This window comes from Oryctolagus cuniculus, chromosome X (assembly GCF_964237555.1).
Source record: "Oryctolagus cuniculus chromosome X, mOryCun1.1, whole genome shotgun sequence".
In the NCBI taxonomy this organism is placed as follows: Eukaryota; Metazoa; Chordata; class Mammalia; order Lagomorpha; family Leporidae; genus Oryctolagus; species Oryctolagus cuniculus.
In genome coordinates this window covers 7505405-7531034 of record NC_091453.1, presented here as the reverse complement: position 1 = coordinate 7531034, position 25630 = coordinate 7505405, and the positions used below count along the sequence as shown (strand labels likewise).

At 37.3% G+C, this 25630-nt stretch overlaps 1 protein-coding gene across 7 annotated transcripts in view; it reads right to left on the bottom strand.

Annotated features, from left to right (window-relative positions):
• CNKSR2 (connector enhancer of kinase suppressor of Ras 2) overlaps positions 1 to 25630 on the bottom strand; it is a 315289-nt gene that overhangs the window by 168469 nt on the left and 121190 nt on the right. For all 7 annotated transcript variants that reach the window (XM_002719953.5, XM_002719954.5, XM_070067189.1 and 4 more), the window contains exon 5: positions 23085 to 23126. In XM_002719953.5, the coding sequence (XP_002719999.1) occupies positions 23085 to 23126 (42 nt within the window). The remainder of the gene's footprint in view (positions 1 to 23084; positions 23127 to 25630) is intronic.

Below are 25630 nucleotides of genomic sequence, written 5' to 3'. Positions count from 1 at the left end.
GGGTAAGTCCACAGAATTCCTGGTGGATACGGGGGCTACCTATTCTGTCCTGCCGGAACTATGCAGGCCCACTCCTGCCCTCTTTGATTTCTGTAATGGGGAACGATGGGACTCCCTTCCACCCTAGACGCACACCAGACTTGCCTTGTCAATTGGAAGACCACCCATTCTCCCACTCCTTCCTGGTAATACCTTCCTGCCCAGTCCCCCTACTGGGACGGGACATCCTATTCCAACTGGGCTCCGGTCTCCAGATTCTACTGCGACAACCTTTGGCTGCTCACCTACTCCCTCTGATCACTTCTCTAACCTCTCCCACCCCTTCCCCTGATTCATCAAACCGCCAATGGCTGATCTCTCCCATGAAGGTATACCCTCAGGTATGGGATTTGTCAACACCAGTGGTGGCGACTCACCACCAGCCAGCCCTTATTAAACTCCAAGAGGGCATTCCATACCCTAACCGACCCCAATTCCCCATCTCTGAAACTCAGACATGGCCTTAAACCCATCATTGACAGGCTCCTCCTAACAAATCTCCTAATACCCACTAACTCCCCTTGTAACACGCCCATACTCCTAGTACGAAAACCATCACGCAAGTATAGACTAGTCCAAGACCTCTGCCTGGTCAATGCCACAGTTATCCCTATCCACCTGGTGGTGCCTAATCCCTATACACTGCTATCACATGTTCTCCCCAAAGCCTCCCACTTCATGGTACTAGATGAGAGAACATCACCACAAATCTGATGTTCCTCCGGTGGATTACCAGCAATCCAAGTAACTGTCCACTGTTGTGGAGTTCACAGATGTGACTGCTTTGGTAAATCCCCCGGATCAAAGATCTGTATGACACCAACCACTCACTGGGGCTATAGTGATGGGGTAGGGTACCAGGACTTTAATTGAGGACAGGAGGTTGCTAGAGTTAAGGAGGTGCTCAAGGACCTGGGAGAAAACTTTTCACAAATAACCACTCAGTGGCAACTCTTGCCACCTCTCCCACGGTGACCCAACCTACCTCGCCTCTCGCGCTCTGACTGGCTTTCATATATCTTTTCTGTCTACCAGCTCTTCAACTCTTCTGATAGCTCTCTGGCTGATGGTTGCTGGATTTGTTCCACTCTGTTGCCTTCCTTTACAACTATCGAAGTCCCAACAAATTCTACTCCTGGACCCACCGATGAGGCAACTTTTCCCTTACTTACTAATCTTTATGTCTACATATGTGTTGGAATATTGCATGATACCCTTCAAAAGGTATTACATGCTACTCTTGATGGAACAAAGACATAAGCCTCAGCCTTTCTTGCTCATTGACCAAAAGATAGATTGGAATGTACTCCTTGCCCTTGAATCTCAATTGGGTCTCACACCCTATTGCCTTCACACCCCATTTCCCAAGGCCAACTGAAAGACCAGTTGTTTGAATACTTGAAAGATCAGTTCCAGGAACTCCTCTCCACCTGCTGCCTCCTACTCCCACCCCCATCCCTAGCCCTCCAAAAATATAAAAGGGCCTGGCCCCTGGGGGTGGGGGACCTTCTGCCAAGTGTTCCAGCAATGTGCATGCGGGCAGTTGGTCACCCACCTCTACAAATTTACTTTTCTCTGAATAAATTCAGTCTGGCTTTAAATTCGTACACTGCCTCCTCTCTATTCTGCATGTCTTTTCCTAACATTTGGGTGCCCTGTGTGAGGAGGCACCAATCTGCAACTCTTTTCCTAACATTTATGGTACCCAGTGTAAGGAGGCACCAATCTGCAACTCTTTTTCTAACAAGTTTAGACTTGATGCCTAGTCAAGTGTTCTTTTCACAATGATATGCTGCTTCTAACTGAAGAACTCTTTATATAAATCTAATGCGAACTAAACAAATTGAGGCAATATATTTAAATTATTTTTAAGTTTTCATAATTATTTCCTGCTGACTACTAGTATTTTTATTCCCCTATATGAAATTTTTTATCACATTTCTGTTTTGTTCTTGATTTTGAGCTAAAATTTAAGTTACTGATGTCCTATTAACTTTGTAAAGCAAAGTAACAGATTACTACAAACTTATAGACTTAAAGCAAAATAAATTTATCTTCTCACAGTTTCCAGGACCCAGGAGTCCAGGCACTAGATTCAGTCCTGGTTCTTCTTAAGGTTTCACAAGGGTACAACCAAGGTGTACTTCCCAAGTAGGGAAGGAGTTGATTACAATTTCATTCAGGCTGTTAGCAGATTTCAGTTACTTGTTGATGTATGATTGAGGCTCCCAGTTCTATTTTTTTTTTCGTTATAATCTAATAATTGCTCTCAGCTCCTAGAGGCTACCCTCAGGTCCTTGCTGCCTGGCACCAGCCATTGGCCTTCTCACAACATGGCAGCTAACTTTTTCAAGACAAGCAGGTAAATGTCTGCCTTATTTGAGTCTTTCCTTAAAGAGCTCACATGATTAGCTCAGGCACACCCGAAAACTGATAATGAGATATGACTTTACCCTAGCAAGACTGGCTATTATAAAAAGGACAAAAGATGATAAGTCTTGGTGAGGATGTGGAAAAAAGGCAACCTTTGCACAATGTTTGTTTTGCTATCACCACTGTGGAAAACTGTATGGAGATTCCTCAAAAGACTGAAAAAACAGAAGTACTATACAATACAACACACCTACCAATGGTATTTATCTTGTTAGCTAATTGATAAGATATTGACAAATGTATATGATACATTTGTCTTGCCTAATCACTGTGCCTATGGTTTCCAGTACTACATTGAATAAAAGTAGTTGAAGTGGGTATCCTTGTCTTTTTCCAGATCTTAGTAAAAGTTCAGCTTTTCCCCATGGTGTTATGATGTTAGCCGTTTGCTTATTATACATGCTTTATTATTTTGAGGTACTTTCTTACTATTTCTAATTTGTTTAGAGTTCTTATCATGAAGGGGTGTTGGATTTTATTAAATTCCTTTTCAACATCCAATGAGATGATCACATCATTTTGTTGATACGGTACATGATGTTTATGGATTTCTATATGTTGAACCATGCTTGCATTCCTGGGAAGAACCCTACCTCAAAATGTTGAATAATCTTTTTAATGTGCTATTGGACTCAGTTTGCTAGTATTTTGTTGAGGACTTTTAAATACATATTCATCTGAGATATTGGCCTGTTGCTTTACTTTTCTGTTGTGTTCTTGTCTGGGTATGGCATCAAGGTAATGCTGGCATTATAAATGAGTTTAAAGAATGCCCCCCTTTAAATTTTTGGAATAATTTAAGAAGAATTCGTATTAATTCTTTTTTTAAATGTTTGGTAGAATTTAGCAGTAAAGCCCTCACGGTCCCAGGTTTCTTCTTCTTCTTTTTTTTTTTTTTGATAGCCAATTTTTTTTTTCTTTTAGAATGTAACAGATATTTATTTATTTATTTTTCATTTTTTAACTTTTATTTAGTAAATATAAATTTCAAAGGACAGTTTATGAATTACAATCGCTTCCCTCCCCCATAACTTCCCTCCCACTCACACCCCTCCCATCTCCCACTCCCTCTCCCCTTCCATTCACATGATTCATTTTCAATTCTCTTTATATACAGAAGATCAGTTTAGCATATATTAAGTAAAGATTTCAACAGTTTGCACCCACATAGAAACACAAAGTGAAAAATACTGTTTGAGTACTAGTTATAGCATTAAATCACAATGTACAGCACATTAAGGACAGTGATCCTACACGAGGAGTAAGTGCACAGTGACTCCTGTTGTTGACTTAACAAATTGACACTCTTGTTTATGGCATCAGTAATCAACCCAGGCTCTTGTCATGAGTTGCCAAGGCTATGGAAGCCTTTTGAGTTCACCGACTCTGATCATATTTAGGCAAGGTCGTAGTCAGAGTTGAAGTTCTCTCCTCCCTTCAGAGAAAGGTACCTCCTTCTCTGATGACCTGTTCTTTCCACTGGGATCTCACTCGCAGAGATCTTTCATTTAGGTCATTCTTTTTTTTTTTTTTTTTTTTTTTTTTTGCCAGAGTGTCTTGGCTTTCCATGCCTGAAATATTCTCATGGGCTTATCAGCCGGATCCGCATGCCTTAACGGCTGATTCTGAGGCCAGAGTGCTGTTTAGGACATCTGCCGTTCTATGAGTCTGCTGTGTATCTCGCTTCCCATGTTGGATCGTTCTCTCCCTTTTTTATTCTATCAGCTAGTATTTGCAGACACTAGTCTTGTTTATGTGCTCCCTTTGGCTCTTAGTCCTATCATTATGATCAATTGTGAGCAGAAATTGATCACTGGGACTAGTGAGATGGCATTGGTACATGCCACCTCGATGGGATTGAATTGGAATCCCCTGGTATGTTTCTAACTCTACTGTTTGGGGCAAGTCAGCTTGAGCACGTCCCAAATTGCACATCTCTTCCCTCTCTTACTCCCACTCTTATATTTAACAGGGATCACTTTTCAGTTAAATTTCAACACTTAAGAATAACTGTGTATTGACTACAGTATTCAACCAAAAGTATTAAGTAGAACAAACAAAAAAAATACTAAGAGGGATAACACATTAAGTTGTTCATCAAGAGTCAGGGCAAGGGCTGATCAAGTCACCGTTTTTCACAGTGTTCATTCCACTTCAACAGGTTTCCTTTTTGGTGCTCAGTTAGTTGTCACCAATCAGGGAGAGCATACGATATTTGTCCCTTTGGGACTAGCTTATTTCACCCAGCATAATGTTTTCCAAATTCCTAACAGGGATCACTTTTCAGTTAAAATTTAAACACCTGAGAATAACTGTGTGTTAATTACAGAGTTCGACCAATAGTACTAGAACAAAAAAGTACTGAAATGGATAGAGTATTACATTGTACATCAACAGTCAGGACAAGAGCTGATCAAGTCACTGTTTCTCATAGTGTCCATTTCACTTCAACAAGTTTCCCCTTTGGTGCTCAGTTAGTTGTCGCTGATCAGGGAGAACATATGATATTTGTCCCTTTGGGATTGGCTTAGTTCACTCACCATGATGTTTTCCAGATTCCTCCATCTTGTTGCAAATGACCGGGTTTCATTCTTTTTGATTGCTGTATAGTATTCTACAGAGTACATGCCCCATAATTTCTTTCTCCAGTCTACTGTTGATGGGCATTTGGGTTGGTTCCAGGTGTTAGCTATTGTGAATTGAGCTGCAATAAACATTAAGGGGCAGGCAGCTTGTTTGTTTGCCAATTTCATTTTCTTTGGGTAAATTCCAAGGAGTGGGATGGCTGGGTTGTATGGTAGGGTTATATTCAGGTTTCTGAGGAATCTCCAGACTTCCATAGCGGCTTAACCAGTTTGCAATTCCCACCAACAGTGGGTTAGTGTCCCTTTTTCCCCACATCCTCGCCAGCATCTGTTGTTGGTAGATTTCTGTATGTGAGCCATTCTAACTGGGGTGAGGTGAAACCTCATTGTGGTTTTGATTTGCATTTCCCTGATTGCTAGTGATCTTGAACATTTTTTCATGTGTCTGTTGGCCATTTGGATTTCCTCTTTTGAAAAATGTCTATTGAGGTCCTTGGCCCATCTCTTAAGTGGGTTGTTTGTTTTGTTTTTGTGGAGTTTCTTGATCTCTTTGTAGGTTCTGGTTATCAACCCTTTATTCGTTGCATAGTTTGCAAATATTTTTTTCCCATTCTGTCGGTTGCCTCTTCACTTTCCTGAATGTTTCTTTTGCAGTACAGAAACTTCTCAATTTGATGCAATCCCAAATGTTAATTTTGGCTTTGACTGCCTGTGCTTCTGGGGTCTTTTCCAAGAAGTCATTGCCGGTACCTATATCTTGCAGGGTTTTTCCAATGCTCTCTAATAATTTGATGGTGTTGGGTCGTAGATTTAAGTCTTTAATCCATGTTGAGTGAATTTTTGTGTAAGGTGAAAGGTAGGGGTCTTGCTTCATGATTCTGCATGTGGAAATCCAGTTTTCCCAGCACCATTTATTGAAGACTGTCCTTACTCCAGGGATTGGTTTTGGATTCTTGATCAAATATAAGTTGGCTGTAGATGTTTGGATTGATTTCTGGTGTTTCAATTCTGTTCCATTGGTCTATCCATCTGTTTCTGTACCAGTACCATGCTGTTTTGATTACAACTGCCCTGTAGTATGTCCTGAAATCTGGTATTGTGATGCCTCCAGCTTTGTTTTTGTTGCACAAGATTGCTTTAAATATTCCAGGTCTCCTGTGTTTCCATATGAATTTCTGCACCATTTTTTCCAGATCTGAGAAGAAGGTCTTCGGTATCTTGATTGGTATTGCACTGAATCTACAAATTGCTTTTGGGAGAATGGACATTTTGATGATATTGATTCTTCCAATCCATGAGCATGGAAGATTTTTCCATTTCTTGGTATCCTCTTCTATTTCTTTCTTTAAGGTTTTGTAATTTTCATCGTAGAGATCCTTAATGTCCTTGGTTAAGTTTATTCCAAGGTATTTGATTGTTTTTGTAGCTATTGTGAATGGGATTGATCTTAGAAGTTCTTCCTCAGCCGTGGCATTACCTGTGTATACAAAGGCTGTTGATTTTTGTGTATTGATTTTATATCCTGCTACTTTGCCAAACTCTTCTATGAGTTCCAATAGTCTCTTAGTAGAGTTCTTTGGGTCCCCTAAATAAAGAATCATATCATCTGCAAAGAGGGTTAGTTTGAGTTCTTCCTTCCAAATTTGTATCCCTTTAATTTCTTTTTCTTGCCTAATAGCTCTGGCTAAAACTTCCAGAACTTTGTTGAATAGCAGTGGTGAGAGTGGGCATCCCTGTCTGGTGCCAGATCTCAGTGGAAATGCTTCCACCTTTTCCCCATTCAATAGGATGTTGGCCGTGGGTTTTTCATAAATTGCTTTGATTGTTTTGAGGAATGTTCCTTCCATACACAGTTTGCTTAGAGTTTTCATCATGAAAGGGTGTTGTATTTTATCAAATGCCTTCTCGGTGTCTATTGAGATAATCATATGGTTTTTCTTCTGCAGTCTGTTAATGTGGTGTATCACATTGATTGTTTTGCGCACATAAAACCATCCCTGCATACCAGGGATAAATCCCACTTAGTCTGGGTGGATGATCTTTCTGATGTGTTGTTGTATTCTATTGGTGAGAATTTTATTGAGGATTTTTGCATCTATGTTCATCAGGGATATTGGTCTGTAATTCTCTTTCAATGCTGCATCTTTTTCCGGCTTAGGAATTAAGGTGATGCTGGCTTCATAGGAAGAATTTGGGAGGGTTCCCTCTTTTTCGATTGTTCTGAATAGTTTGAGAAGAATTGGAGTTAGTTCTTCTTTAAATGTCTGGTAGAATTCAGCAGTGAATCATCTGGTCCTGGGCTTTTCTTTGTTGGGAGGGCCTTTATTACTGTTTCAATTTCTGTCTCAGTTATGGGTCTGTTTAGGTTTTCGATGTCTTCCTGGTTCAATTTAGGTAGGTTGCATGTGTCCAGGAATCTATCCATTTCTGATAGGTTTCCCTGTTTGCTGGCATACAAGTCCTTGTAGTAATTTCTGATGATTCTTTTTATTTCTGTGGTGTCTGTTGTTACGTTTCCTTTTTCATCTCTGATTTTATTGATTTGGGTCTTTTCTCTTCTTTTTTTTAGTTCGTTGGGCCAATGGGGTGTCAATTTTGTTTATTTTTTCAAAAAAGCAGCTCCTCGTTTGGCTGATTTTTTGTAATGTTTTTCTGGATTCAATCCTGTTGATTTCTTCTCTGATTTTAATTATTTCTCTTCTCCTACTAGATTTGGCTCTGGTTTGCTGTAGGTTTTCTAGATCCTTGAGGTGAATTGAAAGCTCATCTTTGGTGCCTTTCCAATTTCTTGATGTAGGCACCTATTGATATAAACTTTCCTCTTAACACTGCTTTTGCTGTATCCCATAAGTTTTGGTATGTTGTGCTGTTATCCTCATTTACTTCCAGAAAGTTTTTGATTTCTCTTTTGATTTCTTCTATGACCCAGTGTTCATTCAGGAGCATGTTGTTCAATCTCCATGTGTTTGCGTATGCTCTAGGGATTCCTGAGTTGCTAATTTCCAACTTCATTCCTTTATGGTCTGAGAAGCTGCATAGCATGATTCTAATTCTTTTGAATTTGATGAGACTTGCTTTATGGCCTAGTATGTGGTCAATCCTAGAGAAGGTTCCATGTACTGATGAGAAGAATGTAAATGCTTTCTGTGTAGGATGAAAAGTTCTGTAGATATCTGTTAGATCCATTTGGGCTATAGTGTCGTTTAAATCTACTGTCTCCTTGTTGATCTTCTGTCCTGTTGATCTGTCTATTTCTGAGAGTGGAGTATTGAAGTCCCCCAGTACTATTGTATTGGGGTCTAAGTCTCCCTTTAAGTCCCTTAACTAATCTTTTAAATAAACCAGTGCCCTGTAATTAGGTGCATATACATTGATGATTGTTATATCTTCCTGTTGAATTGATCCCTTAATCATTATTTAGTGCCCCTCTTTGTCTCTCCTAACAGTTTTTGTGGTAAAGTTTATGTTGTCTGATATTAAGATGGCTACGCCTGCTCTTTTCATTTCTGTTGGCATGGTGTATCTTTTTCCAGCCTTTCACTTTCAGTCTGTATGCATCTTTGTTGGAAAGATGTGTTTCTTGTAAGCAGCAAATAGATGGGTTTTGTTCCTTAACCCAATCAGCCAATCGGTGTCTTTTAACTGGACAGTTCAGGCCATTAACGTTCAATGTGACTATTGTTAAGTAGTGACTTTGCCCTGCCATTTTTCCAAAGATATTTTCTAGTATATGCTTTAAGCTTCCTATGATCTTTTACTGGTAGGTTTTCTTCCTTTACCTTCCTTCATATTGATGGCCATGTTTCTGTGTTTCTGTGTGTAGCACATCTTTAAGCAACTTTTGCAGGGCTGGACGAGTGGCGACAAATTCTTTCAATTTGTTTGCTGTGAAAGGTCTCTATTTCACCTTCATTCACAAATGAGAGCTTTGCAGGATATAATATTCTGGGCTGGCAGTTTTTCTCTCTTAGTACCTGGGCTATATCTCGCCATTCCCTCCTAGCTTTTAGGGTTTCTGATGAGAAGTCTGCTGTGAGTCTGATTGGAGATCCTCTGAGAGTAATCTGACATTTCTCTCTTGCACATTTGAGGATCTTTTCTTTATGTTTCACTGTGGAGAGTTTAATTACAACGTGACATGGTGAGGATCTCTTTTGGTCATGTTTATTAGGGGTTCTATGAGCTTCCTGTACTAGGATGTCTCTGTCCTTCTCCAATCCTGGGAAATTTTCTGCTAATATCTCACTAATAAGGCATTCTAATACTTTCTCCCTCTCCATGCCTTCAGGAATTCCTAGAACCTGAATGTTGGTTTTTTTAATAGTATCCTCAAGATTCCTGACAATATTTTTTAGATTTCTAATTTCCTGTTCTTTTCTTTGGTTTGACTGTATATTTTCCTGTTCTCTGTCTTCTAAGTCCGATATTTTCTCTTCTGCTTCACTCATTCTGTTTTTAAGGCTCTCTAATGTGTTTGTCATTTGATGAATTGAATTCTTCATTTCATTATGATTTCTCGTCACTATCCCAGTTTCATGTTCTACTAGTTGTTTCATTTCATTTTGATTCCTCCTTGATATTTCATTTTTGCGAGAGAGATTTTCTATCTTGTCCATTAAGGATTTGTGTAGCTCAAGAATTTGTTTTTGAGAACTTCTTAATGTTCTTATCAATTTTTTGAGATCTGCTTCTTGCATTTCTTCTATCTCATCTTCATAATCTTGAATTGTGGTGTCTTTTTCATTTGGGGACGTGATAGTGTCTTCCTTGTTCTTGTTAGCTCAGTTTTTGTGTTTGTTGTTTGGCATACTGGAGATATTCTTTGGTTTCTTCGTTGTGGTGTTTTTTCTCGTTATACTGTGACTCTAGATTAAGAGGACTGTCTGCTTTTGATGGATTCTTAGAGGCTGTGATGGGTGTAGCCAGAGAGCTCTGTTTGGTTCTTCAGGGTTAAGGGTGTGCCAAAGGTGTCTCACCCAGATTGTTCTCTAGCTTGCTTGCTTGCTCTCTCTTTTTGTTTTTTTTTTTTTGTTTTTTTTTTTTGACTCAGTTGGGAAGTAATTCCACACAGCTGAGTGGGATTGAGTGTAGTTGATGTATTAAATCTGGCCCCTGTGGGTATTTGTCTTTTTACCCCTGGGACCACACAAAGAGTTTATGCAGCCCTCAGGGTGGTCTCAAGTTTCTCAACAGTCTCTCACCAGTTTGCCCAGGTTACCAAGTTTGTGTACTTGTTGAGTTCTCTCGCCCAACCCCCTTAAGATTTTCACAGTCTCAGTTCGTGAGCTCCACCCTTTCACTAACTAGGTCTTAACCTCCTGTTATTTCTCCCCACCAGAGTCAGGTTTTTCTGCTTGGCTAATGGCAGGCGACTCTCTACATACGTAAAATGGTGCCTGCTCTTTGTCTTGCTCAGCTTTGTAAGGTGAGTGGAGAGAGAGGTTAATGTCCATGCCGGTTCCCCTTATTTGTTCGTTTTTTCTCTCCTCCAGTCAGCCTGGTGAACTTTCCCCAGTGGGGCTTCAGGCCTTGTTCCCTGTGGGCTCTTTTTGCCTTTCCCCTCCAATGTCTCGGGTTACTGAGGTTTTTTGTCTCACCTCCCCTTCCCGTGCTGGTGCGCACACTCTGTGGCTCGCTCAGCTAGGCTGCTGAAGCTGCTCGGCTTCCATGCGATGGGCGACCTTGCTCTCCCCGTAGGTCCTCCGTGTTACATCCACTAGATCCAGAAGAGTTTCCTCTGCAATTTTTTCCTGAGCCTTTTCCTGAGGCTACAGTAGTTCCACTTTTATTAAACTATCTTTTCCCTGACTATCGGTGCACGCCCTCACTATTCCGCCATCTTGGCTCCACCCTGGCAATTTCTTATTGATTGAATTTCATTACTTAATATTGATCTGCTTAGGTATTCTATTTCTTCCTGACTCAAATTTGGTAAGGTATGTATATCCAAGAATTTTACTCTCATTTCTGATAGTTAAATAGAATAAGCCTGAAAGCAGAACTATATATCATAAAATCTCCATTCTATTTTCTTGCTGTTTCATGGGAAGCAAATAAAGATAGGCAGGATTATGGTAAATCCCCATACAGATGAGAAATCATTCATTAGAGGGCATGCTACTCTCAAGGCTCAATTATACATCAATGGCTCAACTAAAATGTAGCTTGTCAGGAGGTTGATTTACTTTTACTTTGTGGGTGAGTATTTGGCCTAACATTAAGACACCAATTGAGATGCTTACATCTGATATCAGGGTGCCTGGGTTTAAGTCCAAGCTGTGCTTTTGATTCCAGCTTCCTGTTAATGTGTACCTGGAAGTAGTAGTGATGGCTCAGTTCATTGGATTCCTGCCAGCCATGTGGAGACCTGGACTGAGTTCCTGGCTACTGGTTTTGGCCTGGCCCAGTCTTAGCTGTTGTGGGAATTTGGGAAGTAAATGGATACAAGCTCTTTCTATGTTTCCATTTATCTGTTTCCCATGCTCCCACAACTCATTTCAATGTTCTTGTGACTTTCAAGTAAATAAAAAAAAGCTTAATTTTACTTTGCACTTTATATTAAAATATAAGTAGAAATATTGAAGCAGTTCATTATAACTGGATGAGCTTCTGGAAAATTTAGGCACCATATATATATTTTATGGCAAAATAGGGACCAACCAATAGAGATTGGGATGCAATGTCTTTGCACTTACAGTTAAGGAACTTGAAAGTGCTATGTGTGGTTTTGTCTACTTAAGATATAACTGTACTGTGTCAGTTACGTATTTGCAGGTTTTCAGTTCTGAATTCATTCTTTGGTGCTTACTCTGTGGTCACAGACTGGGATCTTGAAACATTTCTCTTTTACAGTGAGCACAATGTTATATATTTTTGTCAGTAGAGGGCACTGGAGGGACATTGTAATGGGGGAAAGTGGGCTTCTCTTTCAGGTTCCATGGGGCCGTGTTTACTTTTTCTTCTTTCTACTGAAAGGTCTATCTATCAAGTGGGACAGCTGGGGGTTCTCTGACCCAGCCACACATCCATATCATGTAGTCCATGACTGACACTGTAGGCTCAGTTTGGATTTAGTGGCAAACATCCAAGAAGGTAGAAGTCAGGATCTCAATCAGGGCCCTCCTTGTGATGACAGAGACCCAACTATCTGAGACTTTACCTGCTGCTTCCAGGTGTACATTAGCTGGATGCTGGAACTGGGAACAGAGCCAGGACTTGAATCCAGGCACTCGAATACGGGATGCAAATACTCTAAGTAGTGTCTTAATGCCACATCAAATGCCAACTCTCCCTTAAAGAAGCACCAAAATGCTTTCTATCTACAAAACTCAGTATTACACCACAGCTTTTATCTGAAGAGAAGTCTAGGCTATAATGAGAAAAGTTGTTTTTTCACAATATCAGGTGTCGCTCCCCCTCTTCGTGGAGGAGCAACACTAAACCCTGCCTAGGCTTCATATCCGAGTCACGGCACCATTATGTCGCTCCCCCTCTTCGTGGAGGAACGACACAGGACCCTGCGCTGTTCTTTCGTCTGCTCGGCCCTCCCCGGGTTTGCTGCTGGTTCTTCCCGGGTTGGCTGCCATCCCTTCCACCTCCGTGGAAGGGCGGTTCCCCCTGCCACATTCCCCACTTCCGCAGGGGAGCGGCACACCGCCGGCCGGCTCTCTCGGGGGCTGCACAAGGTGTTCCCCTTAGGTGTTCCCCTTAGATGTTCCTGGTGCATGCCGTCTCTCTCCTCCTTTATAGTCCTCCTCCGCCAATCCCAACTCGGCTGCCCACATGCCGAGTACGCTGCTCTCCTCCAATCAGGAGCAGGTCCTACAGTTTATTGGCTGAACTGGAGGCAGCTGTGTAGAAGCTGTTTCCTCCCTTCTCAGTGCCATATTGTGGGAGAGCAGATGCATAGAATAAGTCTTAATTCCAGTAACTCAGTCCAGTCCGGGTTGCTCCCCACAATCAGGGACCTTCTGAAGACGAATATGGAATTATTTTTATAGATTTTTCAATCATGAGAGTATCTATCACTGTTTTTACAAAGAACATCTAAAGATAAAATATGAATACATTCACTTTTACTTCACTGTGGTGCATGCTGCTATCCTGGTAACTTAAATATAGCCCCAAGGTTTTGAATGATTAGCAAAAGAAAACTATGCTTGCATAAATGATATGATATAGATGTCAGGGCCAAGACTAAATTCAACTCCTTACTTTCTCCTCCAAGCTCCTCTCTTACATCTAACTGTTGAGTCTGTACAGTTTAAACTATTTCTAGTATGAATAGCAGAGAAAGCCCTATAACCTCAGCCCAGATGGAGTTCAAGAGTAAACAATTCATAAATTTAAAGAATGGAAAAAATTATGCAGAATGTTTATGAAATAAAACAAAACTTAGGCAAAATAAAACAACACATAGGCGAAATTGTTTATGAAACTAAATATGTAAAGAAAAAATATAGCTTGGAAAGAAGAGATGGGAAAGAGAAGAGATGGAGGGGCCGGCGCTGTGGCTCACATGGTTAATCCTCAGACTGCGGCGCCGGCATCCCATATGGGTGCTGGGTTCTAGTCCCAGTTGCTCCTCTTCCAGTCCAGCTCTCTGCTGTGGCCTGGGAGGGCAGTGGAGGATGGCCCAAGTGCTTGGGCCCTGCACCTGCATGGGAGACCAGGAGGAGGCACCTGGCTCCTGGCTTCGGATCAGCGCAGCAGCGGCCGTAGCAGCCATTTGAGGGGTGAACCAACGGAAGGAAGACCTTTCTCTCTCTCTCTCTCTCTCTGTAACTCTACCTATCAAATAAATAAAAAAAGAGAAGATATGGAAAAGAGAAGATAGATGAGAAGAGACAAGATGAGAGAAGAAGATCATGAGAATACTTTGTGAAATGTAAAGTAGAATGCAATGAAAAGATAAGGTGAACACCAAAAGAAACCAAATAGATATTCACTGTATTTATTCTTCCCATTATCTTTACAAATGCAATGAGGTAAAGTGCTAATACATGCCATATACAAGATCACACTGTTAGTAAATGCAGAACGTGTATGTGAATCTTGAATAACCTGATTTAAGTACTGTGACTTTAATGACTGCTTGTCTTGACTTTATCAAAGCAGACAATAGGAGAGCAGCAGGGAAACAACAAGCAGAGAAAGTCTGATGAAGCAAGAAGTCTGAAATAGCATCTCTTCAGATTCAAAGACTGCAGTGGAACAGGAGTGAGCAGGAAGCAGAGTACAGAAGTGAAGAGAACTCCAGATTCTCTCTAACTGATTAACCAAATAAAACAAGAAGTTTTGCAAGCAAACAGGTGGTTCCCAAAATGCCAGAGAATGCACAATCTGGGACCAAGCCTAATTGTGAGGGAGATAACAGATCAATAGAGGTGAAATATAATATTTATCTTCAGTCAACACTCACTCAGATATATAGTACACTGTTTATCTACATTGTCTTTTGTCTTTTAAAATTATGCTCTGTCATTAGTTTCATAATATTTAAAGACAAGTTTCAAAGAAATTTAAGCTGTTCAGTTTCCTTTTATTTATTCTATTTATTTCAACAGTGATCTCTGCCTAACACGGCGACCAATTTCCCTTCCCACCAGATTTGTTCATCCTCATAGCCTGCTGTTTTCTAAACTTTAATCACAAAGGACTCTCTAAATTTTAGAAGTAAGAACTTAAACAGATAATCTAGCCTAAGGATTGATAAAGTCACTTTTGACTATTTCACTATGTATCCTATAAAATTATCAGTTAAACGCCTTTATAGTTATAAATACCATAAAATATGCTTCAATATTTTATATAAAAGCAATGTAAACTATTTTTAAAAATGAGAATATACTTGAAATTGAGAGAAAAAAGTTATGTCTTACCAAGCAAATAAATACTAATATTATAGAGTATATTGTTTTCAATGGTATTGATTCATTCTGCATATGTAATACATTTGATTTTTATTTAACATTATCATTTAGAATTTCTGTTAAGATTGGCATATAAATATTTTGGGTATATTCATAAATACAATTCATTGTAATGTAATTTACTAAATTATTATATTATTTCCTATTTTCAATATTACATGTTATGCTGCTACATTTTCTAGAAAATGTTATTGTGCTCTGCAATTTATTTTTAGATTAGATTCTCAGAGTAGAGCAATATAGAACCTGGAGCCAGACTGAGATCAAATCTGACCTTAAATCCTTAACTATGTCAATTCAGGAAGGTCACCTAACTGTTTTGTGCTTCAGTTTCCTCATGCGTAACATGGAGGCAACAGTAATAATACTTATTTCATCAGGTTTTTATGAGAACAAAGTAGTTTGTATGTAGAACAACATGAAGTCTTAATAAAAATAAAATTTTTAAAAATACTGCCTGATGCATGATTTTCTACCTTGAAATAGCTTAAAACTCATTTTCAGAAAATGTTTTATGAAGATACCGGATATTAAAGTATAAGCAAATATATGCATTCCAAATTCTCCGCAACATGTGAGTAGGTTTAATTTGTATATGTATCTGGGATTGTGAGCATTTGTGTTTATGAACTGATAGCTGAAAATTTGCATTTTATTATTGTTTTAAGGAACCCTTAAAACAATATTTGCAAGTGGAAATTAATGCTAGTCTGTGACTTAGTACTGGAAGACTATATCTCCATTTAACAATGTATAAATCCTAGGATATGTGCATTATCTTTTTCATTTAACATTAACAACTTCCATTTTAAAAACACTAGTCAGCACTCATAGATACTTTTTATCACTTTGCATCTTGTTTTGTTGTTTTCCTCTGGTTCTTTGCTATTCTACACTTTCCTATTCTGGAATTCAGCCTCATTTATTTCATTATCTTATTCAAATACATTTCTCAAAAATGTAGTTTAGTGGATGTTTGTTGATCTAAAAACAACTTTTTGTTGCTTTCAGGCATCCAAAATTATTTTGATGATATCCTTTGTTTCCTATTGCTTTCCTCCTCAGACACTAACAACTAGTTAAAGGTGCACTAACCATAATCTATCGTCTATATCCTTTATCATCTCTTAGTTTTGATCTTAACTTACTGAACATCTGATTAATATTAAAGTTCATTTTGTGTTTCATTGTTCCTATTTTCGACAGCTTCCATTTCACTTTTCACTGCTGTCAGCATGGTTTAATTTCTATTTCTGAGTTGCTAGTTTTATACGACTATTTTCTTAGTTCATTTTGCTCCCAGTTCATAGTGGCCTTGTTTTCTTTGTGGTATGGTATTTTTTTTTTTTTTTGACAGGCAGAGTGGACAGTGAAGAGAGAGAAACAGAGAGAAAGGTCTTCCATTTTTCCGTTGGTTCTTCCCCCAATGGCCACTGCGGCCGGCGCACTGCGGCTGGAGCACTGCGCTGATCTGAAGCCAGGAGCCAGGTGCTTCCTCCTGGTCTCCCATGCGGTTGCAGGGCCCAAGGACCTGGGCCATCCTCCACTGCACTCCCGGGCCTCAGCAGAGAGCTGGACTGGAAGAGGAGCGACCAGGACAGAATCCGGCGCCCCAACCGGGACTAGAACCTGGTGTGCCGGCGCCGCAGGCGGAGGATTAGCCTATTGAGTACGGCGCCGGCCTCTTTTTTATTTTTCAATACAAGCAATGTTCTTTTGATTCTGACTGAGAAAATTAAACAAATGTTCTTAGTAGACATACTTCCTCTTAGGGATGGAATTTTTTTTCTAATATATGAGGATACTTGATCTTGTTATTTAGATTCTTTTTCTTTACTTATGCTTAAATACAGATCTATTTCAGAAAGATACATCTCACAACATTCCTCATCTTTCTATCTCAATGTACTCAGGCATTGAAGGGCACTCTGATACTTGCATTGCCCTGTGGAATTCCTATGATCAGCAAGTTTTCATAAGTGATATTATGGGGTCTTGTTTAGGGCATAGTGATATTTTAAAAGTATACATGATCACAACAAATACAATCTTTTTCCTCAGACTGTAAAGCAGTTTTGCTCTTTATTTTCTTTAGTTTTAAAATATTTTTATTCATTTGCATGCATTTCATAAATACAACTTTAGGAACATAGTAATTTTTCCCACCATACTTGCCCTCTCACCCACTCTCTCACCCCTCTTTCTCTTCCCTCTGCTGTCCCTGTCTTGTTGTTTACCAAGATCTGTTTTCATTTAACTTCAAATGCAGAGGATGAACTCTATTCTAGTTACAGAGCTCTCTCTGTATGAGAGAGAAAAAGAAAAAGAAGAAAAAAAAGAAGAAAACTGTTCCTCAACAGTCCAGACAAGGGCTCTTCAGTTATTGCATCTCAAAGGTAACTTTACTTATTTTCTTCCTTCCTCCCCTCCCCTTTCATTTTAGAAAGTCCATTATCTTTAAAGAAGAACCCAAGAATTATACATCATTTGAGAGCTCTTAGACACAACTACAACTTATGAGACATAAGAATATCCTCCGCTTAATACACTAAAAGAAATAATTCTTTGGGAACAAGTTTTACTATTAAGTCTCATAACTCTTTGGGGACAGAAGTCCTGCAAGGGAAGTTAGTACACAGTGACTCTTGTTTATTCAACAGTTAGCACTCTCATGCATGATATCAGTTATCACCTGAGGCTCTTACAGATATAATTTTAAAAAATTCCATCCACAGGTAGTGAATCCACACACGTGGAACCCTTGGATACAGAGGGTCAACTGTACACATTATTTGATCTTTGAAAAAGAGGCATTATAAGTAATATATTACTTAGCATAAATCAAGTAGAATATTCCAATTAACCCACAATTTGATTTTAAACAAGTTCTTAAACTATTCAGCATTTTTATTTTCTAGTACATATTAAAAACAAAGAAAAGGAAGAAACAGAAAAGCCTAAATAATTAAAAAAATTTAAATAAATAAGTACTGGAAAGAAAATCACCAGCTTTACCTAGAAAAGTTATTTCCCCTAGCAAGAATAATATGTAAAAATATTAATATCTTCATTTTTATATTAAGAACAAAGCCTCAAAAAAGTCAAGTGATTTGACTAAGGTCACTGACACAGAACTACATTCAGATCATTTTTTTTAGGCTCAAAATCATTTTTTCCACACAATGGATTTGGAAGGATACTTGTTCTCACAATTTTGTTTAAAAGAAAGCATTCTAGTATCATATATCAAGTAGTACAGCATATTATATTATTTTAAGAAGTTGATTCCTTATAAGAAAAGTAATATGAACATTTACATAGAACCTTTTAACAGAGGCTGGGCCATCTTTGCATAAGAAGGCCAGGATGAGAAAAATAACAACATGAAAATAGAAGTGCTTCTTGCCGGAGCTGCGGCTCACTAGGCTAATCCTCCGCCTTGTGGCGCAGGCACACCAGGTTCTAGTCCCGGTCGGGGCGCCGGATTCTGTCCCGGTTGCCCCTCTTCCAGGCCAGCTCTCTGCTGTGGCCCAGGAGTGCAGTGGAGGATGGCCCAAGTGCTTGGGCCCTGCACCCCATGGGAGACCAGGATAAGTACCTGGCTCCTGCAATCGGATCAGCACGGTGTGCCAGCCGTGGCGGCCACTGGAGGGTGAACCAACGGCAAAGGAAGACCTTTCTCTCTCTCTCTCTCTCTCTCTCTGTCCACTCTGCCTGTCAAAAAAAAAAGAAAAAAAAAAGAAGTGCTTCTTGAGTTCTTGAGTTGAAATGACTGGTTAATGCCATCCACTATCTTCACCATAATTAGTTTTTTAAATTATGACTAGATTGAAGTAAAAATTGACAAGGTAAATATTTGGCATTCATTTCTAAATTTCTTGAATATTTTATGCTGTCATTAATTTCTAATAGCAAGTTATCTCAGAATTGACTTTTGAGAAAGAAAAGTGATGTCAATTTAGCAATGAGTCAGCTATTAGGAATGAAGATAAACTTATTTAAATATAATTTTAAAGTGATTAGAAAACATTATAATTTATAAATAGTTTTAAATGTTTAAGAAAATATTTTGAAACCTGGCTACTGTTTATCTCAGTTTTTTAAAAATCAGAATGATTTTTTTAATTACAAATATTTAAAACATTTTCACAAAAATTTCAAATATGCATGCAAAGCAGAGATCATGATGCATTGTACAATCATTTATCTATTACTGAACATCAATAGTGATCAAAATAGGACCATCTCATTTCATCTACACAAACTTTAGAAATACTTTTATTGATGAAAGAGATCAATTTAAGGGAAATACTAATTATATGTATAAACACCTCCAGTGTGTCACTTTACATGTTTTATAATTGGAATTTTTTATAATTCTGAAATATGCATACTAATATTACCATTTTACAACTAGGAAACTGTGAAAACATGTCACTTGAAGTCACTTTAGGTCCTCATATCTTTGTTAAGGCAGTTGCCTCTATTTTGCACCAGCTGGGTTTCAGCTCCCAAATAGCAGCCACTTAACAATCCCTCACATCATGCCCTAATAGGGTTCTTTTTATTTTTCTTAGGCTTTCCTGCTGATGCCTTTGTGTAACATTGACTGAAGCCAATGCCCTTGCAACAAGAAAGGTAGGGGGAAACTTTTGACTGGACTAACAGAAAAGCCCTCCTCTCCTCTCTAATGAAAAGTCTTGAGATGCTGTTGACCTTGCTCTCTGGGGAACAATTCTATTAAATTAGGCAAACACCTTACAGATGTATCTTCCGTATGGCTCTCCCTTCCCTGCCCTCTTAATTTCATCCATCAGTATTGATGGATGGTATAGCAGTCCATTGTAAGGAATAAGATATAAACTCTCTGCTTTAGGCTTTATTCTCTGTGAAACTCAGGTTAAAGAATCAGCTAAAGAATTTAAGAATTCTGCCTAAATTTATCATTATTCAGAACTAAGATTCAAACTAAAGGTTTTGTTAATCCAAATCCAGTGTTCTATCTCTATAATGCTTAGGATCACAAACGAAAATCAGCCGTGTTTATTTGTGAGGTTGGCACTGATAACATGGATTGCCTTCCTGATGATTTCACTGAATCTTAGTTCTTGAAATTGTTATGTGGTGAAGCGAGAGTTATCCAGTTTAGGAAGCTATTAGAGGACTTTTGCAAATATAAAGCATCTCTTTGAGTATCTAGTATTATTTGAAAATGGTAATAAATCATTGAAAATTTTTTATGTGACCAAATCTCGTTTATGGGTGGTCTTCATGGTTCTGTGATCAGAAAGGGATCCAGATATTTAACTGAAAATCTCCAAATATTAGTATGCATGGGCCTTTTTCTTAGAGATATTCCATTTCTCTGAAGGTCAATCTTTTAATATCCAACCTGGTAGCATGAATCACTATAGCTGAGTATAGAGAAAGGAGTGAGACGCTGATTGTTCATTGTAAATTCTCATGTAATAACTCAGGTTTCAGTATAGAATCATCATAACTTTAAATAAAATTTCAAACCTCATTTTCTACCTCCAAGAATTTATTTCCTTAGCCTAATTCATGAAAATTATATTTAAGAGCCATTGTACAAAAAAAACCCCACAGCATTTCTTTAAGCATTTAAATTAATTTCTGCTATACTGTCACAGGATGGGAATTGAATTTTCTTCAGAAATAAATAACATTTCATATTTTTATAGTTCCTAAAGAATCTTTCTGAATGAATTATTCATAATTTCTTTGACATTTGACTATTAATTACAAATATGCATATAAAATATGATCTCAACAAATAAAAATACATTGAGAAAGACAAGTAAAGAGAAATCATGGATAAAAATTAGAGCTGACAATGAATCTAATATACAGAATGAATGCCATGACATGCACTTGCCAGCCTTGGTCCACAAACTTTGATGTGAAGTTTGTAGCAGCCAATGCATAAGGAAAAATACATCTCTTCTTGATACCAACACCAGGAAGAGACTATTCTTGAGAAGCTTTACAGAGAGAAAGCTGGAACACATACAGACGTCAATAATAGCCTTGAAGTAAGCACCATGAAGAACCCACCACGAAAGACTGAAGCCCAATTCAGGAAATTCAACAACAGCAGTCATTGCCACAGAAAATTCAATGGCAAAGAAACAAGCATTCATAAGAAATAAAACGTAGGAGGGAATGGGTCTTTTCATACTCCTTAGTTATTAACACAATATGCCCAGTGAGGCAGTAGCCCTATGACCCATGAGAAATAAGAATATAATTCAGAGTCTCAATAATCTAGAACAGGCCATAACTGCCAGATCTGGAAAGGGCATGGAGTTTGGTGTCAGATCTGTCCTCAAATGTTGGTAGAAATACAAATTAGTACAACTATTATGAAAAACAGTATGGAGATTCCTCAAGAAACAAAAATGGATCTATTAAATGACCTAGCTATTCCACTTTTAGGAATATATTCAAAGGAAATGAAGTCAGCCTAGAGATACCTGTACTTCCATGTTTAAAGCAGCCCAGTACAACATAACAATGATATGGAAATCAACCTATATAGGGAGTATGGAAATTGTGTGGATGTCTTATTATTTGGTATATGGATAGTTATAAATATTGTATTCACTGAATTATTATTTATATAACACATACTCTTCTATCCTTACTTTATGATCATTATCATTAATTATATATTGTGATATTAATACATCTGTTTTCAAGAAAAATACTATTATCTGTGTATGTATATACTACCAACATATGAAGCAAATATGGTAAAACATTAAAAATTGTTAAATATTAAAATACATTTTAAAATGCTTCTAGGAGCACAAAGAAAAACAAAGAAATGTCATACTGTATCCCATAAATATGTATAATTATTAATTATTTTCAATCTTTAAAAAACAGTTCAACACTTCAACAGCTTAACATTTGTGACCCTTAGTTCCCTCTATTTGTAAAATGAAGATTAATGACATAATATTTTTATAGAACCTAACACTTGGAATACAAATAGCCTAAATATTAGTTTCTTTCTATCCTCCAGGCCTTACAAGTAGATCAAAACAGTAATTATTATCCCTCCTGGACTAACTAGGAGAAAAGTACATCAACTCTCCACTCTTGAGACCATCCTCATAAATATCGAAAGTCATTATTGCTGCACAATGAAGGGAAGAGGATTAGAAAAGGATTACTCAGTATCATTTATATAGTAGATAACAAAGCAGGAAGAGAAATGCTGTACTGACGATATTTTGAAATAATACTTATCCCCACTATTCAGGTAAGATGTTTTTAATATGTTACCTTTCCTAAATACATTTAAAATGTTACCTACTTGAACATTTCATAAATATTCAAACATTTTAGAAATAACCTTATAAACTGGAAATAGGAATAGAAGACATTGGAAATGGCCTTTGGCAGGCATATAGACCTTCATCATCTAGTACCTTACAGATGCAGAAATAAAATGATCTCACACTAGGGGTGAAGAAGTTATGAGGACAGACCAGCATCAATCAAGAAAAGGATTTACAAACACAAGGAGTCAACTATTTTTCAACTAGAAAGAAGATGCCTCTTTACAAAATAAAATATTTTAACTCCATTTCTAGTAATAAAATACATGCAAAGCCATTAATTGATTCAACAGACATTGCCAAATTATCATTTAGAAGGTTGTTTGGTAGGTATAGAATCAGAGCAAAGAGTTTTGACCATTTTATGAAGTATTTCATTCAAATGACGATAGAGAAGAATTCTCTTTGATGTCTTTTTGTTATAGATGGACAGTAAAAAACTTATTTCAAACTCTGTTCTCTAGATTGTTTTATTTCAATACCAACACATATTATAATTCTAAGACATTCTATTACGTTTTTCCAGCAGATATAGCATATGATTATTAGTTATTACAATCTAAGTTTATATTTAGGTTCTTTCATATATTTTCTACAACATATGTACTAAAACTATTGAAGTTAGATTTTTTATTTTGACTAATTTTCTTACAAGCTGAAGTCCTATTTACTAATTAAACACAGAATTATCCAGTGGCAAAGATAAAAATACATCCAAATGTACTTACCACATGAAGAATTTTATTCTCTGTTTCATATACAGTACAATCCTGAAAAAAAGAAATATACAAATTAGGTTAAAAATGAAGCATTCCTTTAAGATGTTTTCCTAAATATTTATTGTACCGTGATGTGAAAAAGTATTGAGAATCCGATTAAAAACAGAAGTAAGAATAGGAAAAATAATCTGGAATACTATAAACAAAAATATTAATAGAGGTTAGCTCTGAAAATGGGTTATAGAGGGTATTCTTTTGTTTAATTATAATTTTTAATTTTACAGACCTTAAATATATATACTATTCATAAAGGAAAATAACAGTTTTAAAAACAGATATAGAAAGTTTAACTATTTTCTATTTGAACTTAGTGTTAAATATATTTTGCTGAAATATATTCAACATTTCAAATACTAACCTATTATAGATTAGAACTTTAAAACACTGAAATTTATAGCAAGTTACATCAAATCTTATTTTATATTTTCAATTAGTAAGCAATTAAATATACATTATATTACACATTTAAAATTGATGCATGTTACGAAAACCAAGTTTACAGTTCTTACCTAAATTTAACCCCCTGAAATTCTGAAAAATTGTCTTTCAAAAACACTATTTTTTAAATGTGCAATTCCTTAATATACAGTAAGCAACAATATAACAAAATTATCTTTGCTTAGAAACTTAACACTCAGTTTCCCCCAAGGAATTTATAAAACAGGCAATGATATATATTAACAGTAATCCAATAAGTGTGTTGTGAGAATTAAATTAGAAAATGAAAGAAATCGCACAGCACAGCATCTGATATAAACCAAGTGATACATTCCACTATGTGTTATTGTTCTGTATCATTTTTAATTTCTTAAAACTTCATTACCTCTATTTAAAAATATAAAATTACTATTTAGCTAATTTTGAAAAAAAAAACAATATTCCACAGTACAGCATGTTTTAAGAAGTAACAATTCATTTCATTTTTCTTTGAATTTAATTTTAACAAAGACAAATCTTGTTCAACACAGTTTTTGATAGTACTATTTCACAACAATACTTTGTCAGAAGAAGTATGTATTCATATCAGGAGCAAGTTTTTCAAAGTAAAATAAACTTTAGGTCTGAAAGATTTCACAAACTAACAGAAATACTTAATACTTGCCTTTCCTTGGCACTCAAGGGAGTTCACGTGCCAAAGGAGACATTTCCTAGAAATACAGTCATATGTTGCCCAAAGTGAACTCTTTGACAAAAATTATGAATTTTATGTACAGAAGAACTAAACTGAAATAAAACATTAATGTTTTGAAAGTATACATATATGTCCATTTGAAAGAGTCCAATTTAACAGAAAATAATTTAAAACATGATTACGTTGGGAAGAGATGATTGTGGAAAGCTGAGAAGATGCCCCATTCCCCTTACTGCTTCTATACTTGCTTTAGCTGCAAAGGAGGTGTATTCCATGATTATCCTACATTCCCAGAATCAGACCATATGATTAAATATCCAAGCTTCAAAGGGATTCTCTTCAAGGAGAAAAGTAAATACATTGTTTATCCTACTTGTGATATAATAACACAAAGTAGCTAGATCAAGTCTCTTTAAAATAACGATTTACTCACAGATCCCTAGTGTGTTATAATAAAAAGAACTGTTAAAATAATCTTAATTTGTTCTCAGTAAACATATTGTTTGTTGATAGTGGTGCTGTAATTTTGCTGAATCTGTTGTGTGCTTTGGAAGGTGAAACAATTGAACGATTATGTGACTGTCATTCTATCATTCCTGTGTCATTAGTATTTTTGGCATGGGATAAAGCAGACACATATGTAAGACCAAATAAGTGAAAAAAAGGCTTGAGTTTCTTGATGTATTACTTATGCATATACATTATTTATGTATGTACATATTTCTTCACTCTTCCCACTGGAAAAGGTATAGGAACAATGACCAACCTAGTAATAAGGAACTTCCCAAAATGTGTGTCTTCAAATGCCATTTCCCAGGCCTTCTTGGAAAATGGTATTTCCAGATCTGGGATAGGAAATGTTCAAGATGAGCTTGGATTACACCATGATATAAAACAGTAGGAACCTATCAAAGACTATCAGGTTTGTGTCAATAGGACCCAGGAGTCAATGTGAAGAAATTCTCACTAGCTAAAGATGGACAATTGGGTAATCTATTAAAAAGAAAAAAATAACTGCAATGCACAGAAACACAGTATATTTTTCAAATATAAATATATTTACTATATTCAATGACAATATTAAAAACTAGGGACACACATTGTGGCACAGTAGGTTAAACTGTAGCTTGGGACACCCACATCCCCTGGAGTGCGGGTTTGAATTCAAGTATTCCACACTTCTGATTCAGCTTCCTGCTAATCTGCTTGGGATGCTTCAGTGATGACCCAAGTATTTTGGTTCCTGCCACCAATGTGGGAGACCCAGGTGGAGTTCCTGACTCTTGCCTTCACCCTAGTCTAATATTCACTGTTGCAGGCACTTGGGGAGTGAACCAGCAGATGGAAGATATCTCTGTCTTTC